The sequence below is a fragment of the Plectropomus leopardus genome, chromosome 7, assembly GCF_026936395.1.
Source record: "Plectropomus leopardus strain MGB_pleo_1.0 chromosome 7, ASM2693639v1, whole genome shotgun sequence".
In the NCBI taxonomy this organism is placed as follows: Eukaryota; Metazoa; Chordata; class Actinopteri; order Perciformes; family Serranidae; genus Plectropomus; species Plectropomus leopardus.
Window position 1 is genome coordinate 23,256,243 of NC_142182.1, and position 16,230 is coordinate 23,272,472.

The 16,230-nt window shown below is 38.1% G+C and overlaps 2 protein-coding genes across 4 annotated transcripts; one reads left to right on the forward strand and one right to left on the reverse strand.

Annotated features, from left to right (window-relative positions):
* The first annotated feature begins 613 nt into the window (after positions 1-613).
* On the forward strand, positions 614-11,208 carry LOC121950111 (nucleobindin-2). 3 transcript variants are annotated; one of them, XM_042496028.2, is made up of 14 exons: positions 614-761; positions 2,390-2,527; positions 2,903-3,010; positions 3,102-3,234; positions 4,500-4,603; positions 5,677-5,862; positions 6,083-6,173; positions 6,334-6,392; positions 6,496-6,588; positions 7,984-8,073; positions 8,294-8,464; positions 9,227-9,266; positions 9,720-9,861; positions 10,204-11,208. In XM_042496028.2, exons 2-13 carry the CDS (start codon positions 2,390-2,392, stop codon positions 9,830-9,832), a joined length of 1,326 nt encoding a protein of 441 aa, XP_042351962.2. In that variant the 5' UTR covers positions 614-761; the 3' UTR covers positions 9,833-9,861; positions 10,204-11,208. The 3 variants fall into 3 exon arrangements, with proteins under 3 accessions (XP_042351962.2, XP_042351963.2, XP_087936365.1); XM_042496029.2 differs by having other exon boundaries at positions 9,720-9,841; XM_088080239.1 differs by having other exon boundaries at positions 9,720-11,208.
* Positions 9,859-16,182, reverse strand: LOC121950112 (uncharacterized). The gene is made up of 7 exons (XM_042496030.2): positions 15,905-16,182; positions 14,730-14,854; positions 14,581-14,647; positions 13,465-13,615; positions 12,806-12,948; positions 12,515-12,625; positions 9,859-11,549 (listed from the first exon to the last, which is right to left on the reverse strand). Exons 1-7 carry the CDS (start codon positions 16,055-16,057, stop codon positions 11,370-11,372), a joined length of 930 nt encoding a protein of 309 aa, XP_042351964.2. The 5' UTR covers positions 16,058-16,182; the 3' UTR covers positions 9,859-11,369.
* Positions 16,183-16,230: the final 48 nt, after the last annotated feature.

A 16,230-nucleotide genomic window follows, 5' to 3' on the forward strand; every position in this document is an offset into this window, starting at 1 on the left:
TAATTGTCCCAAAAGGCACCCACAAATAAGAATGTATTATTATTATTATTATTATTATTCTTATTATTATTATTATTATTATTATTATGCACTTATCAAGACTCAATAGCCACACACATAACACACAAAGTGTGCACATAATTTTTTTTAGATAGCATTGGGGACATTTTTTCTCTGTTATACACAAAGAAATAAAATGACATTAATATCATTCTATAGTTATGGAGTATTATTGGTAATGCAGGTGCACTCACCAATTTGGATCACATACATGTAATCAGATACATTTCTTTGAAATGCGAAATATTTTCCCTCTCAATTAATTGATTTTGCACTAACTCAGTGCTGTCGTGTACAAATATAAAATGAAGTGCTTCTAAACCAGTTTCTAACCATTATAATATTACGTTTTCTTACACCAAACACTAACTCCGCCCTCGTCAGGGGTTGACTGAACGCCACGTACAGTTTGGCTCAACGCACCTTAAGCCAGGGGCTGACAGCCTGATACACTTTGACTGACAGATGCAGCAACCAATCAGCTTTCAACGCGACTGTTTTACAAAGAAAGTATACTTTTTATGTCCAATCAGGAGCGTCGAAGGAGGGGCGTTGCCATGGTGACTACAACCTTTTTTACTGTAGGTTGTGGTCATAGGAGGTTTGTATTATTGGTGGTGGATGACAGCTGTAAACAAGCTCCGGGGAAGCTCAGGAGGAAAATAACTAAACGGTGAAAGAATAAGGAAGAGGAGCTCAAAGTAGGTCTTAATTTTTTTTTTTACACTAAACGTGATTCATTTCTGCAATTTACTTTATGTGCTGAGACTTGTTTGAAGCTTTTCTACAGCTACAGGATAATGAATTAACTGGCTGCCATCTTCACGAAACAGCGTGCTCTTTGAATGACACCGTTAGCCTGTGTCTTTCTCGTGAATTGTGAGTTATAGTTTCACAATACTCTCTCAAGTTATAAGGCTTGGATGGAGAAATTGTTTTTTAAAGTAGGCGTGCTGCGCTTTATCCACTGAACACGTGTGTTGCACAGCGCTTTGCCTGTGGTGGAGAGTTGCTTTTCAGATTAACTTGCATAACCTCACCCCATATTGTCTCTCCAGGTGAAGCTGAGGTTTGTACCTCTTTTGCAATGCTAGGCTTGATAAATTATAAATTAAGGGTGTTGTCTGTTTTAAAGATAAAACACCTGCCTACACTGTCATGCTGAAAAACTGGACACTTCAAGGGACTGTTGGTTATTTATGATGGGGAGGTGTGATGAAACGGGGGAGGCATATCAAATAATTTCTAGAGTGCTGGGGAGGGACATACAGTACAACTTAAAATGGTCCTTTTTATATTCATTTAGAAAATCTGCTGAACCCTGAATCTTGGTGGAGGGTGTGAAAGGCATGTTTCATTTAAGAATCGCCAAAATTAAACCATTTATACCATAGTGTGCCCCGGGGATATTTTCTTGTAGGCCGACAACTAGTGTCACCCTTGTTCCCTTGTCAAAAAGCTTTCTCCATTCGATTTTGGATTATTGTAGAAAATAAAGTCAATAGCAAAAACATTTATTTTCAGGATAAAATTTTGTTCAGGAAGATAATCTTAGCTAATGAACACGTCAAAGGATTTTTTAAGCCTAAATGCAATCACCAGAAGTAAAATGTTAGCATTAGGCTATAAACAAACTATACTACAGTCGCTTGACTTACCACCCCCATCACAACAAGGCTGTAAAGCCCTGTTCAGCACAGTTCGGTTTGCTGATGTTCTGTAGTTCCATTTAGCCGCTTGTTCGCAAACCGCCTTTTTTAAGACACATAAAAGCTTCAAAGTTCACTGTGTATGAATGGATTTTATGTCGTAGAACAAAATGTGAATGTCTCTTAAGCTTGTGTTAACCATAGACCTTATTTCAGGCTTCAAACCAAAAACCCATTCAAAAAAACCCATTGAATTCTAGAGAAGGAAACCAGTGATGATGAAATGCTAACTCATTTCCAGGTTTTAGGACTCATTCATATGGCACTCGATAGCCATAATTTGTAAAAGCAGAAATTATTGTGGTATTTTTCAAATTTTGAAAAAAACGTATGATGCATGATGTAGCCTTTCGTCTTAAAAATCACTCAATTTTCCATGTCTTGTTAACAGTTTTGCCAGAAAAAAACAGTTTGCACTGCACAGATCCTATAAAAATATTAAATTCTGTGCACCTACATGGAAAAAGAAATTAGTGACTATAGTTAAAACAAGTTTTTTTTCAATGGCAAAAATGATTTATGGCAAAGGGAGGGTCATGCACCTCCTCTGATAAATAAAATACAGCCCCTAACCACAAATCATTTGTTTCTTCTTCTTCTTCCTTTGTGTATTTAACTAGATGGTGAGGAGTAAAGCCCTGGTTCACTGTGGGCTGGTTTTGCTGAGTTTGTGGCTGTGTATCCAGTCAGTGCCGATCAGCGTGGACAAGACTAAAGCAAAGCCTGAAGAGGAGGATCTGGGGGCACCACAGAGTGCTGTAAGTGAGATGGGTAGTGTTGTTTAAAGCATTTAAAGCTGAAATCTGAGTGTTACAGCTAATTACACCAATTACCTCTTGGAGAGAATCACTTTGGCTTACAGTGCCTAAGATGGGGTGGATTCACATGGAAAGTACACTTGCTTGTGGGTTAAAGGTTGATGGGAAAATTTCATTGACTGCATTTCAGAGTATTTGCTCAAAACAAACAGGAGCAATATCAGGTTAAATAGTGTGCCACTGTTCAATAACAAGAGTTACGTGGCACAGAAGTTTAACATAATGGCCTGAAGTCAATTTAGATATGAACAAGTTAAACATAGATTTTAGTCATCCAACAACATGCACTTATGTGTGCTTGGGTCTGTGCTTCAGGAGACTGGGCTGCACTACGACCGCTACCTCAGGGAAGTCATCGAGTACCTCGAAAAAGACCCTCACTTCAAAGAAAAGCTCAAAAATGCCAACATGGATGACATCAAAGTATGTGTGCACACTCACTAAACATGTTATTTTGCAAGCTGTTTGTTGGCACGAACATTTCGTATTGAACTGTTGATTTCTGCTGTTGCAGCAAGGCAAACTTTCCAAAGAGCTGAACTTTGTCCACCACAATTTTCGGACCAAGCTGGACGAGCTGAAGAGGGAGGAGATGAACAGGCTGCGCATGCTCATCAAAGCCAAACTTGACATCCAAGGCGGCAACGGTAAGTGCTCTGCACGTCTCGCTGATGTCTCAATTACAAACTTCTGCTTCTTGAAGTTGCACAAGAAGTTTTGTAATACACATCAGCAGTCGGGTTTCTGAATGTAGGATGTTGCTCTTAGACACAGAAACGTTACGTAAGACAGCACCTACCTCAGCTATCAGTGACTTATACTGGTCAGTGTGAGCTGCTGAATGAAGGATTGCATTACATTAGATCTTTAGATAGAGTTAAAATAATCTTGACAAGGTCTTAAAAATATTAACTTTAACTGTCTGATACCTGTAGATGCCCTGAATGCATTTGCGATTATTTATTCTTACTTAGCTCTTTTCCAGAGTAAATTTGATTTGAAGCTTAAGTAAACAAAGCTGATGCTTGCCCAGCTGTGTCAGTAATGTACTGAAGAACTAATGAAGCACAAAATGTCTGTCGCAAACACATAGGAAAATGGCAACCAACGAGTTGAATGACACGATCTCTTTCTTTCTATTTATTTTATTTTATTTTATTTTATTTTATTTTATTTTATTTTATTTTATTTTATTTTATTTTATTTTATTTTATTTTATTTTATTTTATTTTATTTTATTTTATTTTATTTTATTTATCCTGGTCAAGATGGGCTGCAAAATTTAAATGTTCCAAATGCAAATACAAAGTAAGACAAATACCATTACAAAAAACGACAATAAATACAAAATATGCAGCAATCAGAGGCAAAAAGACTCATAGCAAATAATGGCACATGTTCGAATCAATGACAGTGATCTGTAAAAACTTTTTTCAGTATTTTAAAACATGTCATGAGAGGCAAATTCCAAACTTGCAGGACATGTAAGGAAAAGGCAGATTTACCCAGCTCTGTTTGGGTGTTTGGGACCATGACTAGAATTTTTTTTTTCTGATTATCTAATAGCTACTGGAGTAATATGTCTACAGTAATTTACCCTGTAAAGCTTTTGCAATAAAAATTAACTTATGGGTTTGTCTCCTTAAACACAGTGAAGTCTATTGAACCATTTCATATCATTTACGTTGTAAGCGTACAGAAGCTTGCAGCAGTTACAGAATGTATGGCAGCATGATTAACTACATCCAGCTTTTTCAAAAGAGATAAAGATACATGCACATAAATAAAATCACAGTCGTTTTTAGTGAATGCCATCTTTAATGAAATACATTGTTTCATATTTTAAGTTCCAAGCATTTTATCTAACACCTTTACAGTGAAATGAAACTTTAAATTTCTCCCTTCCTTGCAGGCCGGACTGTGGACCACCAGGCCCTGCTGAAACAGTTTGACCACCTCAATCACCAAAACCCCAGCACTTTCGAGGTGGAGGACCTGGACCGTCTCATCCAATCGGTAGAGCCTGTGATGAAAAACACCCAAACACTGTTCACTAAATAGATCTGTACTGTAGTAGGCCTGACTTTTTTAAATGAATAATGCATACTGAACAGCTGCAGTTGCACTAATAAAAATGTTGACTATTGACTTAATTTATCAGTTGAGGTTGTTTCACACATTAATATTAACACAAGATTGCAAACCCAGATGAGAAAAGGTTTTTTTTAAATGGCATTAAAAGCATAAAACATCAGCTAAAAATATCACAAAATTTGTTGTAATACATCGCCCCACCGATACTGAAGTTATCATGGATACAGATTTCTACATGTTGTTTGATCCTTGGATGGATAAGACATTTTTAGAGTTTTAAGAGACGTTTTAAGACGTTTTTTTTACTGCAACATGTACCTCTACACTGTTCAGTGCTTGTATGAAACTACAGCTTGTTCAAACCTATAATCAGTAAAGAACACCTTGCCTCATATTATTGCTATAATTAGGATGGGGGAGCCTGTAGAGAATTACAGGTGTCAAACAGTACACTGTGTTTCTCAGCGCAGCTCAAATGTCAGTCCCATTACTGTCCAACATTTTTAGGTTTTAATTGTAATAACTTGGAGGCATTTAAGAGCTTTATTTTGTTTGTCAGAGCGAGTTTGAGAGAACAACATGTTTCCTCTGAACTAAAAAAGTAACAACAAAGGGGAAGTCACCTCACTGTGGTTGCATGTTTCTCTGGTTTTACGGTGAAGTTTACAATCAAATGCATGTCTAGCCTGACAATAATTTGTGTAGTCCTGTGTAATGTTAGTTATTTACTATTTATGCCCTTGGGCTGCTTCGCGAAATGCAAACAATCATATATATTGGATTTAGGGCTGGCAGCATTAACGCGTTAATTGTGATGTTATTAAGTTCGTTATTAGCACATTGAAATTCATTCAGCCAGGAAGACTGCGTTATTGTGCCCAGGATTATTCTGATTCACCACTTGGAATCCAGAAAAGTGGGCGTATTAGTATATCTACAGAATCCAGGTTTGAATTTCCTCTTTTCCTGTTTTTTTTTTTTTTTTTTGTTTGTAGGCAACCAAAGACCTGGAGAACTTTGACAAGGACCGCCACGATGAGTTCAAGAGGTATGAGATGATGAAGGAGCATGAGAGGAGGGAACGTCTGAAGGCCATGGATGAGGAGGACCGCAAGAAGGAGGAGCAGCACTACGAGGAGATGAGAAAGAAACATGCCGACCATCCGAAAGTTAACCACCCGGTTAGACTCCTTCTGTAGTAAAGTCTTTAGTATTGCTGCAAATAACAAACACCAAAAAATATAATTTTAGAAGAGAGGAAGAAACCCTGAAGGAAACTGCTAGGTGGTGTGTGACACCCGCTGTGTGTGTGTGTGTGTGTGTGTGTGTGTGTGTGTGTGTGTGTGTGTGTGTGTGTGTGTGTGTGTGTGTGTGTGTGTGTGTGTGTTTTTTTTTTTGCAGGGCAGTGAAGACCAGCTGAAGGAAGTGTGGCAGGAGTCAGACGGCATGGACCCAGATAACTTTGATCCCAAGACCTTCTTCAAAATGCATGGTAACCAGAGACCATTTCTGTGTCGAAAGAGCCAAGAACAACTCTGTCCAAAATAGGATCTTGTGGCCGAATGTGTTGTGCATAGAGCAGTGATAGCCAAACACATTGTTGACATAATATTAATCTGATATACTTGTAAAAATTTGTTTTTTTTTGGCAGACACCAATGGAGATGGCTACTTCGATGAGAGTGAGCTTGAAGCCCTCTTCACAAAAGAGGTATTTATATTAATGTATTTTGGTCTAACTGCCCTGGTTCTGCATGTTTTAGGACAATAAAATATATAAGAGGTAAAAATTTGCATCTGTATGTGTCTGCAAGCTGGAGAAGGTGTATAACCCCGAAAATGAAGAAGACGACATGGTGGAGATGGAGGAAGAGAGACTGCGAATGAGAGAGCACGTTATGAACGAGGTGAGTAACACTAATATATCTGGAGCCTCTGTCATACATGTTATTGATACAGTGATTATCAGCTGTTATCTGGCCCCATTAATGATACAGCATCCTTTAAATCCAGTGAGTGAAAAGATTCAGGGCCCTATTTAAACAATCTATGGTGCTCAGTATAAAGTGCTTGGCACAGGTACATTGAGGGCACTTCAAATTACACTTTAAATGTTTAAATGGTACATCATTTTAGTGCAAAGTAAGGTGCGAAGGGGACTGTATTTAGTTAATTAAGGATAGGTGTGTTTTGGGTTTAACGTGAATTCAGAGTGTCATCTCTCATTCCCTTTAAAAGACAGATGCACCTGGCACACTGCTTTTTACATGGTGGATTCAGCAGTGATGTCAAGGCAGCAAGTATCTTGGGACAGTTAAGAAGCAAAACTAAAAACTATAGTGATTAACTTAACAGAAGAAACAGAACTAAACATGTAGGTCTGAAATAGAAAAGTGACGCTGTTCCTCCTGTTCAAATTTGCACAGCATGTCTTTTGATATGGAACTGGACAGCAGCCCTGCTTTGATCTAGGCTGCATTCACGTTTAAGAGAATATTTGTATTTTCCTCATCAATGATGTATTATTTCACCCACAAGCTATCCATCTGCACACCCTTGTGTGTGTAACAAGCGGAGTGTATGCTTTGTGAATTTGCCCATGTAAGTGCATCTTGCTACATGAGTAATGTGCCCTTTAAATAGCAGCAAAATACTGTGCAGCTCTGACTATAGACCAGGTTTTTGTTGGTCAATTGTGCAATCGTTCTCTGTTGCAATACACCAACAATGCACCTGACCACACTTTATTTTAAGGCCTACACACCCATGGGCTCACAGACGAGTACAAGTACATTTGCTGCTTACACAACTTTGGCACTGGCTGTGAAAATGACAATTGCGTCAGTCTGAAACTAGTTATGACACCAGATTATACTTATATATATATATTATACTTATATACTATATTTCACCTCCATTTTTTGTCACAAATGCAGTATTGGTATCTGAAATATTATGTTTTAGTCGTTAATCTTCATTTTAGCACCCCTATTTGATGAAAACAAAACAGTGCAAAAATACATCATCAGTCTGAGCAGTGACAAAATCAGAACAGTAGTTTGTCAGATATCACTTGTATTGTCACTGATAGACAAAAAAACACTTAAATGAGAAATTGCACACAAACTTATGCAGACATTATCGGTACTGCAAGATGATAAAAATGGGTTGTGCTTAACAGTAACAAAGGCATTGCTTTAGCAAGGAGTTTCAAGATCGATGCTTTCCTCTCGCCAACAATTAATCTAAAATCTTTATAGACCCTTACATTGATTAAAGCAGCGTTGTGTGTTAATGCTCAGGTGGACACCAATAAAGACAGACTTGTGTCACTGAGCGAGTTCATGGCGGCCACGAAGAAGGAGGAGTTCTTGGAAAAAGATGAGTGGGAGGTAAGAGGTAGAGCTTTATAGAAAAGTCTGATAGATGTAGACAGAAATGTGAGGTTCCTCTTGAGAAGATCATGATTACTGAGTTAAGTCAAAAACTGGTTGACCTTGTTGACATGTTGCTGTATTTTTACAAACATTAAATTCAACCATCAGTTAGAGCATTACACTATCTGCACACTGAAAAGATAAAAGACACCCTGTAACTCCTTGCCCTCGTCAGACTTTAGATCAAAATCCCCTTTACACCGAGGAGGAGCTGAGAGAGTATGAACAGCATCTAGTCAACGAGGAGAATGACATCCACCAGAAGTCGGTAGAGCTGCAGAAACAGAGAGAGGAGCTGGAGAGGAAACAGGAAGAACTTAATGCCCAGAGGTTGGGGCTACAGCAGGTAAGCTAAAAAATAAATTATTTGCATGCAGAATCAGTCTGCAGTCATTTAACAGGGGCGTTAGATAGAGTAATATCCACACAGTAACCCATGGTTAAAAGTATTGTGAAGGAATACTTTAACTGCAGAATGAGCATTCGTACATCAATTTCTGCTGTTGTTAAACATGGACTTTTCAAACTCAAATTCATCAAAAAAAATGTATGTTTTTTGGATTCTTCATTCACCATGGAGCCATGCGAGAAAAACAGATTTCTTCAACAATTCAGCGTAACACAGGGAGTAATTGTTATAAAGTGTGGCAGGAGTCATGGACCCAGATTACTTTGATCCCAAGACTTTCTTTAAAATGCACTGTAACCAGAGACCATTTATGTGTCTAAAGAGCCAAGAACGACGGCGTCCAAAAAAAGAATCTTTTGGCTAAAGTGAAGTATTCCTTTAAATAATTTATAATTAATTCTATGCATGATTTGTTGGCATGTGAAAGGCTTATTTCACTGAAGCAACACTGTTGAGTTGCACCCAACTGCTATTAAATTCTGTAGATTCTCTGTATGTACAGCAAGCAACATTTACTGCTGCCATGTTTGAGATGCAGTGGGCAGGTTAAAGAAAACAAGATTCACCTTTTTTTTCCATCATGGCTCAGGGGATTTAAAGGCATGTCAGAAAACAAAATATATACATTAATAAAATGGGCAGAGGTTCCAACATATTTTAAGATGCTCTAACATTTGTAATTGTTTTTTGTCTTCTCAGGCAGTAGAAGAAATGGAGAGGATAAAAGCTGAGGTCAAACGTAAGTATCACTTTGCAATGATTGTCTAAATTTAAACAAGGAGAGTTAGAAAAGATCAGACTTTTAAAATAAAACACACTTTTATAAAGTTGGAGGACTAAAAGAAGACATTAAAACAAAATGATCACAATTAAAGCAGCAGAGGCCAAATGATCCCGTATATGAGTTAAACTTGAGAAATGCTTAAAACTACAATTCCTGTAATTCCCTAAACTTTGGAAACCTCCCCCCAGAGCCACAGAAGGGATTTTACAACTGTTTCCAGGCTGACTGGTACTCCTCAATCAAAACAATTTTGACTTTTGTGCCTCCAGTACAAGCATCCAAGAGTCAAAAACTTAGTGCCATTAGCAAAAACTGAAAAGAGACGGGAAAAAAATCATCCTCATCTGAAGTTTCACAGTCATACGAATGTAACTCATCAACCTGCACCAATATGACACTCTGTTGCAGAGCCGGTAGCTCCCGTAGCTGACGGTGAACCAGCACCACTTATACCAGGAAACAGTCAGCCGCTGCCCCCTGGTCACCAGCAGCAAGATGTCCCAGTGCCCGGACACTCTTAGCAGGCCTTGGTACTCTGTGTGCTGCATGGGTAACAGTGAGCGTTTGTGTGTGTGTGTGTGTGTGTGTGTGTGTGTGTGTGTGTGTGTGTGTGTGTGTGTGTGTGTGTGTGTGTGTGTGTGTGTGTGTGTGTGTGTGTGTGTGTGTGTGTGTGTGTCCCTCTTGTCATGATTCCATTTTTGTTCAGAATTTTTAGACAAAAATATGCCTAAATATTAAGAGCACATAAGAAAATCTGATTTCAGGCTTCAGATTTTGTGCCAGTGTCCATTATACGTGATTGGCCTGCATAAATCAGAAATAGGGAGCTGCTCCAGATTTCTTGGTGAACAATCGACCCTTTTGTTTTTGTTATTTTCATCTTTTTTCACAGCAAGGACTCTGTTCTCCACGGGAATTGCTTTTGGGTGAAATGGCGGGAGGGAGACTTCTGGACTGCAAAGTGAATGTTTTGTTTTGTGCACACTGTAGGTCATTGTCACTGATACTGTCTCTTAGAGGATATATACGTTGAAAATTATTTATTTATTCTATTAAGTAGAGCTATTAATTATTATCATGAAAATGAATGACAGGAACATTAGCGTTTATGTTGTGCTGCTGGCTGGTGAAATGAAATGGTCCTCTGTACACTTTTCATGTTGTAATATATTGTGCACATTAACCTAGAGGAGACAAACATTCTGGATCCAAAAAACATTGTTCTTTCTTAATTTAATTTTTTTCGGTTTAAAACATCAATTACAACAACATCTATTAATATTGATTTAAATATGCTATATGGAAGAGTCCAGACAGCAACATTTACCCAAGGTTCTCATTAGCCATCATGCTGTTGGTTTGAGGTTTTTTTTCAGACCTTTTACTGTGAAATTCTTCCATGTACACATAGCTGAAAATTTCCTGAGTTTTTTTTTCTTTTTACAAAGTTTATACCTGCATCAAATGCATAAATCTGTTGGACCAGATGATTGAAGATCATATTTAGTTTACAAAAAGAGTTACATATATTTAAGTCTTTTAATTTAATATAATTGTGTTGGTGTTAGAGTGACAATTGTATGGATGTCAGAATGGTTGTATGGGTGTGTGTTTAATTTGAATTTAAGAATGATGTTTAATTTATTTTTCATCACACCACTGTAAATGAAACTGCAGCAGGTTGAATTTAGCCTGGTGTCTAACATAGGAGAAACTTGAATTAAAACCAAGGAGACAGTTAGTCATTTAAGCAAATTGAGGACAATAAACAGGTTGATATTACATGTATCCCTTTTAAAAAGCAGTTAAATCTTTCCACCCCCCAGTGTCCTGTGAGATATAAAACTATTGTAGCCTAAAAGTTTTGAATGTGGACAATAAAGTGAATGAGCTTGCAGGTTTGAGGTTTGTGTCTCTAATTTAGTCATACACTCCCTGATTATCTTAAAAACACAGTTTAAAACAGTGTGGGATCTAAGGTGCATCTATGATAAAACACGATTAAATAGACTTTCTAGATATTTCATCACAAGTTGCATATGGATGACGTGATGAGTTTTAGTTTTGTCCATATGAGGTTCTGAAGCGCTCATCGAGGTAGCCGCTTCCTGTAACTGGAGGATATTTGTTGGAGCCATCGCAGGGGATGATCAGAGCCTCATTATCTGGATGGACAAAGAAAGCCATCGACTGACGGGCACTGGAGTTTCCAGCAGGGGGCAGCAAAACTCTGTGGAGCTGAGGGAGAGGGGACAAATTCTATAAATCATTTTTTGCTTTTGTAACCCAATGATTTATACTGCTTAAAGGTTCTGTATGTAACAGGCACATATACTAGAGAAATGGCTTCCTGAGCAGAGAATGAAATCACACCACCTTTGTGTGCGCTAAAATCCGAGCTTCTCTGTGGTTTGCTGTAGTGAGCAGGTCCCACTGCGCGCACATTAGTGCATGTGTGTATCCCACTGGCTCATCACTACGTCTTTGCACTGTGCTCATTTAATGGTTACCACTGTCATCACGGAAGTGTTGCACCCACCCTGTGCTTCCCCTCAAGTTAACACCTTTGACTGCTCTGTCAGAATTGTTGCCTTTGCTTCACACTGTTTATGGAGTTAGCACCATTAGCTGCTAGCCACCAGCTATGCCACCTCTATGTTGAGAACCATGAGCAGACCAATCATGTGCTCTTACTTTGTATGCTATTATCCCTTATTATATAAAACACTTCTGCATAAAAAGTCTCATGCTCTGACAAGTAGCGTGCCTGCACTCTTTATGCCTAATTGTTTTAAATGATGATGCTTTAGTAAAACTGCGTGTGTTTGGGAAGTCCTGTGAATTTGACAAGATAAATGAGACTTGGATTATACTAGAAGAGTTGTGTGAGATTTTGTAAATGGATGCTTTAATATAGTTTTACTGCTGATAAACAAGGCCCCTATGACTTCAATTCATAAGTCATTTTCTGGATTCTCTGTTCATTGTGGGGGCGTGCAAATAAAACATAGTTTTCTCACAGTTTTTCAACTTAAACCCAACATTTGTAAGGTAGGTAGATCTTGAATATGTCTTGCTAACCCCCCTGTACATACATGTGCCCTTTATAATTATTATATCATTTTCAATTAGACAGATACAATCCAACAAACATTTTTCAGTTAGATGTGATATATTTTTGTAAAAAGTTCTCCTCAACTCACCACAGAGATAAACTGATCGCTGGTCCAGCGCTGCATAAGGTCGGCGATATTGAGGAGGACCGCTCCAGGGACGCCAGGAGCACTGATGAATTCACCTGAACGTGCACGCACCTGAAAGTTAACAAGTATCAATTGGATTACACTGCCTGAAGATTTCTTTTACAAAAACAAATATCAAAACACAATTTCAGTTTGGTAATGTGGTGAATGTGGTTTTTAATTTGTTTTGCATGGGAAGAGGCGAAGACCACGCAGTGGGTGGGCCACTGGTGGAGATGTGAGTGATGTTACCTGCAGACCTCCAGAGTCCTGGAACAACAGGGTGATAGTGCCATAATCTGAATGTTCTCCACATCGCAGCTGGCCCTCCTTCACTTTCTCATGGTTTACTGATGGATAGTACAGAGACCGCAGTGTTGTGCCATTCTCCTCAGCTAGAAGAGACCCAACAACACTGTTACTATCTGCCTAGTATATTAATACCACAAGATTATACATTGGGGATTCAATACTATACTGGGATTTAGGGTAGGCCTTTTTGTGGAAGTGATTAAAATCGAGAAGGCACTGTAAGGCCTGGCTTGCTGAGGATATCTTTTAAAGAGTTATTGTTCCACCAAAGTTTTTTAGAGCAACAAAAGTTTAATTTGAATTGCCATCACTGTGACTATGAGCAGATCTTGTTATTTTGACCTACTCAGCAGAACAGAATTTTGTTAATTCAATACAGATTAACAACAGGATAACAGTGTTACAACATATCACCTGATATAGACCCATTGACTGTGGTCAACTTGACCCGAGCAACTCCACAGTAAGAGCAATTAGTTTAAAACAAAAACACACTTTCTCTGTCTCATGCTGTCTTCAAATGTTGCACTTGAAGTAAAATATTTGACGAAGGCAACATACTTGTACTTTAAATGTAATGTAATGCAAAGTGTACATACTTCCCATAAGTTGGTGTGCACTCAGGAACACTTCAGGGTCCAGACCCAGACTGTGGGCCATCACCCTCAGCACGCGCACACTCAGCTCTTTGCAGCGTTGGAAGAAAGATGTCTTGATTTCTTGGAACCCTTTTACAGCTGATGGCCATTTCTAAAGCAGAGGATAAAGGGTTCATTTATTGTCAACAACAACACAGTGCTGCACAACAAAATGCAAGCTGTAGTCCCTTTATGCTACGAGTTTGTTTGCCAGACGGCAGCAGGGTAAACACGCTGTTGCTGAGGTGGGTACAGTCTTTGAATATCTGAATCTAAAACCTTTTTTATGATGTTTATGAACACATACATTTATTAACACATACTATAAGCAGCCAGTTTTGATAAGGAACAAAAAATGGGCTCAGCAGGCAATTTGAAAAATTAACTCGTCAGGTTTTTGGTGAAGGAGTATTTCTTTGTCCGAATTTCAGGTCTACAGACAGCAGATGTTGTATGCTGTTATGATGTAAGTTTCCAACATTTGGGGGACACATAAGAAATTGAGGGTTTGGAGTCCACTCCCCTGAAATTTTGAGCATAAAAAAACTTAATTTTCTGCATTTTGGTGAATTTTTATACACACATTTGGCCTTTGCTGCATCAATTCATGGTGAAATTGGCTTTAATTGTTGTTGTTTTAAGAAAAAGAAAGATAAAAATATTATTGACTGTTATTGGGGGAGAAAAATTCATGTCTGAAATATTGAGGAAGACGTGCCTCCTATGTACCCCCCAAACCAATGCCCATGGTATTTTGTACATATTTTAAAAATACCTTGTGGATTCTGGGTTATATAAATAAAACTGACCTGACTTTACTCTATCGTAGATAATTAATGGGGAAACTGTTTCTTAATTACCTTTAACTTATTTCAAATAAATTCTGTGCCACAATTTTCTGTTTCTTACATTTGCTGATAGTGATATATCAGTGATAAATCAAAACTGGTTTACAATATTGACAGACCAATTTATGAATCACACTGTAAATAGAACACAACTTTATCTGGTTAACAAAAAAGTTAGAGATGAGCTTGTACTTGACAAAAGTCTGTCAAAGAGACAGTAAGCCATTACAATGTCAGGGTGAAATGAGGAAATGTTGAATGCCTCCTTTAGGTCTCCAGGTCGCTCAGGATTCAACCTGAAAGAACAGTTGTTTCAATTTAAAATGAGCAAACTAAACTGCAAATAAGTGTGTGGTGGGTTCATCTTTTGGTTCCTACCTCTCAGTCTCCATAGACACCCAGCCGTGGTTGGGACAGATGGCAAACCCTTTCCTGCTGAAGGGTTGTTTCTCTTCATCTGGCTGCAGGAAGAAAGTCTTGGATACCGCCATAACACATTCCACCTATCCAAACACAGAGGATGCATTTCACTTTACATTTACTTAAGTGCAAATTCAAGGTATGCTACTTTACACTTCTACTCGGCTACATCTCAGAGACAAATACTGTACTTTTAACTCCACTAAATTTCACAGCTTTAATTACATTTCAGATTACATTTTTTTGTACGCTTCCTGTCCAGTGACAACCATGCATCTACAAATTTGGTGATTTTTGAATGTTCATTTTTCTGATAAAATGAACAATTAGATATTTCTTGATGGGCTGGAAATGTATCCTACTTCTAGCACTAAATGAACTCTTTCAAAACCCTCTTGAATCGGTTGAAAACTGCACCAAAAACTGAAAACAGGGCAGTTTTTCTCAGCGAGTGGTTCTCACAGGACAGCACTTAAATAACCCATTGACTTGAAAATGAGGGAACTGGGAGTGCTAAATTGCTAACTTGTTATCAGGTATTAGGACTCAGTCCTGCAGCACTCTATAGACAGGCAAGTAAGCAAACACATACTGATAAAAAAAAACGTATTATGTTAAAAAGTTATTTAATTGTTTAATAAAAAGCTTTCAATGTCTTAAGTTTTTTTTTCTTAATCCTTATATCATAACATTTCACCCCAGGTTATTATACAACTAGAGCTGTTTTCCCATTGTTATGTATTTACCTCTTATCTAAACCTGAACCAAACCCTTAGCCCTTAACCTAACCACCCAGTGTGTGCTACACATTAACAGGGGGGACACTATTTTAAGTGGGAACACATTTCCATATATATCCAGTTCCAGATTATGTAGTGAATTCTAACATTTCACTGCTTGTGAGACTTCTTCTTCTGTGTGTGTTAAAGAAATAATATTTACACTATTTAATAGCAGACACAAATGACTATTTTAAATCACATTTAGAATGCAAAGAGCTAGAGACAGACAGAAATGTCAAAAATGTCACATTCAACCCCAGTCTCCCCTTCTACTAATTTTATTTTGGAAAGTGAACTGAAAACTTCTTCCACCACTGCAACAAAGTAAAAAAACGTATTTGCTTTTCTCACCTCCTCCTGAGTGATCCCAGTGTTCTTCAGATAAACAAAACCAACTTCTGTAAAAGCTGTTTTCAACTCTTTGCTCAGTTTGCGCATCTGCTCCTCAGATACATCTTCCACACTCAAACTGTATGCGCCAAAGTCCACCACTGGGATGCTCATTGTAAAAAAACAGAAGACGTATCCGAATGAATCCAGAAGTAGAGCTGCAGGATTTAACTACAAATCCTGCACAACATGAGAGTTTTAAAAAGTTGCTGACAGTGGCTGCGACGTCATTCTGCTGTCATGTGACTGCTTCCAGCCAATAAAAAAACAGTTCTTGATTATCTGAA

What these genes read in the sequence shown, in the direction of transcription:
- LOC121950111 (XM_088080239.1), top strand. Translation starts at nt 2,390, where the DNA reads ATGGTGAGGAGTAAAGCCCTGGTTCACTGTGGGCTGGTTTTGCTGAGT. An exon ending in TGGGGGCACCACAGAGTGCT is followed by an intron (nt 2,528 to 2,902) that starts GTAAGTGAGATG and finishes TCTGTGCTTCAG; the next exon opens with GAGACTGGGCTGCACTACGA. An exon ending in TGGAAAAAGATGAGTGGGAG is followed by an intron (nt 8,074 to 8,293) that starts GTAAGAGGTAGA and finishes TGCCCTCGTCAG; the next exon opens with ACTTTAGATCAAAATCCCCT.
- LOC121950112 (XM_042496030.2), bottom strand. Translation starts at nt 16,057, where the DNA reads ATGAGCATCCCAGTGGTGGACTTTGGCGCATACAGTTTGAGTGTGGAA. An exon ending in CCTCATTTCACCCTGACATT is followed by an intron (nt 13,616 to 14,580) that starts GTAATGGCTTAC and finishes CCTCTGCTTTAG; the next exon opens with AAATGGCCATCAGCTGTAAA. An exon ending in AGGACTCTGGAGGTCTGCAG is followed by an intron (nt 12,626 to 12,805) that starts GTAACATCACTC and finishes GTTAACTTTCAG; the next exon opens with GTGCGTGCACGTTCAGGTGA.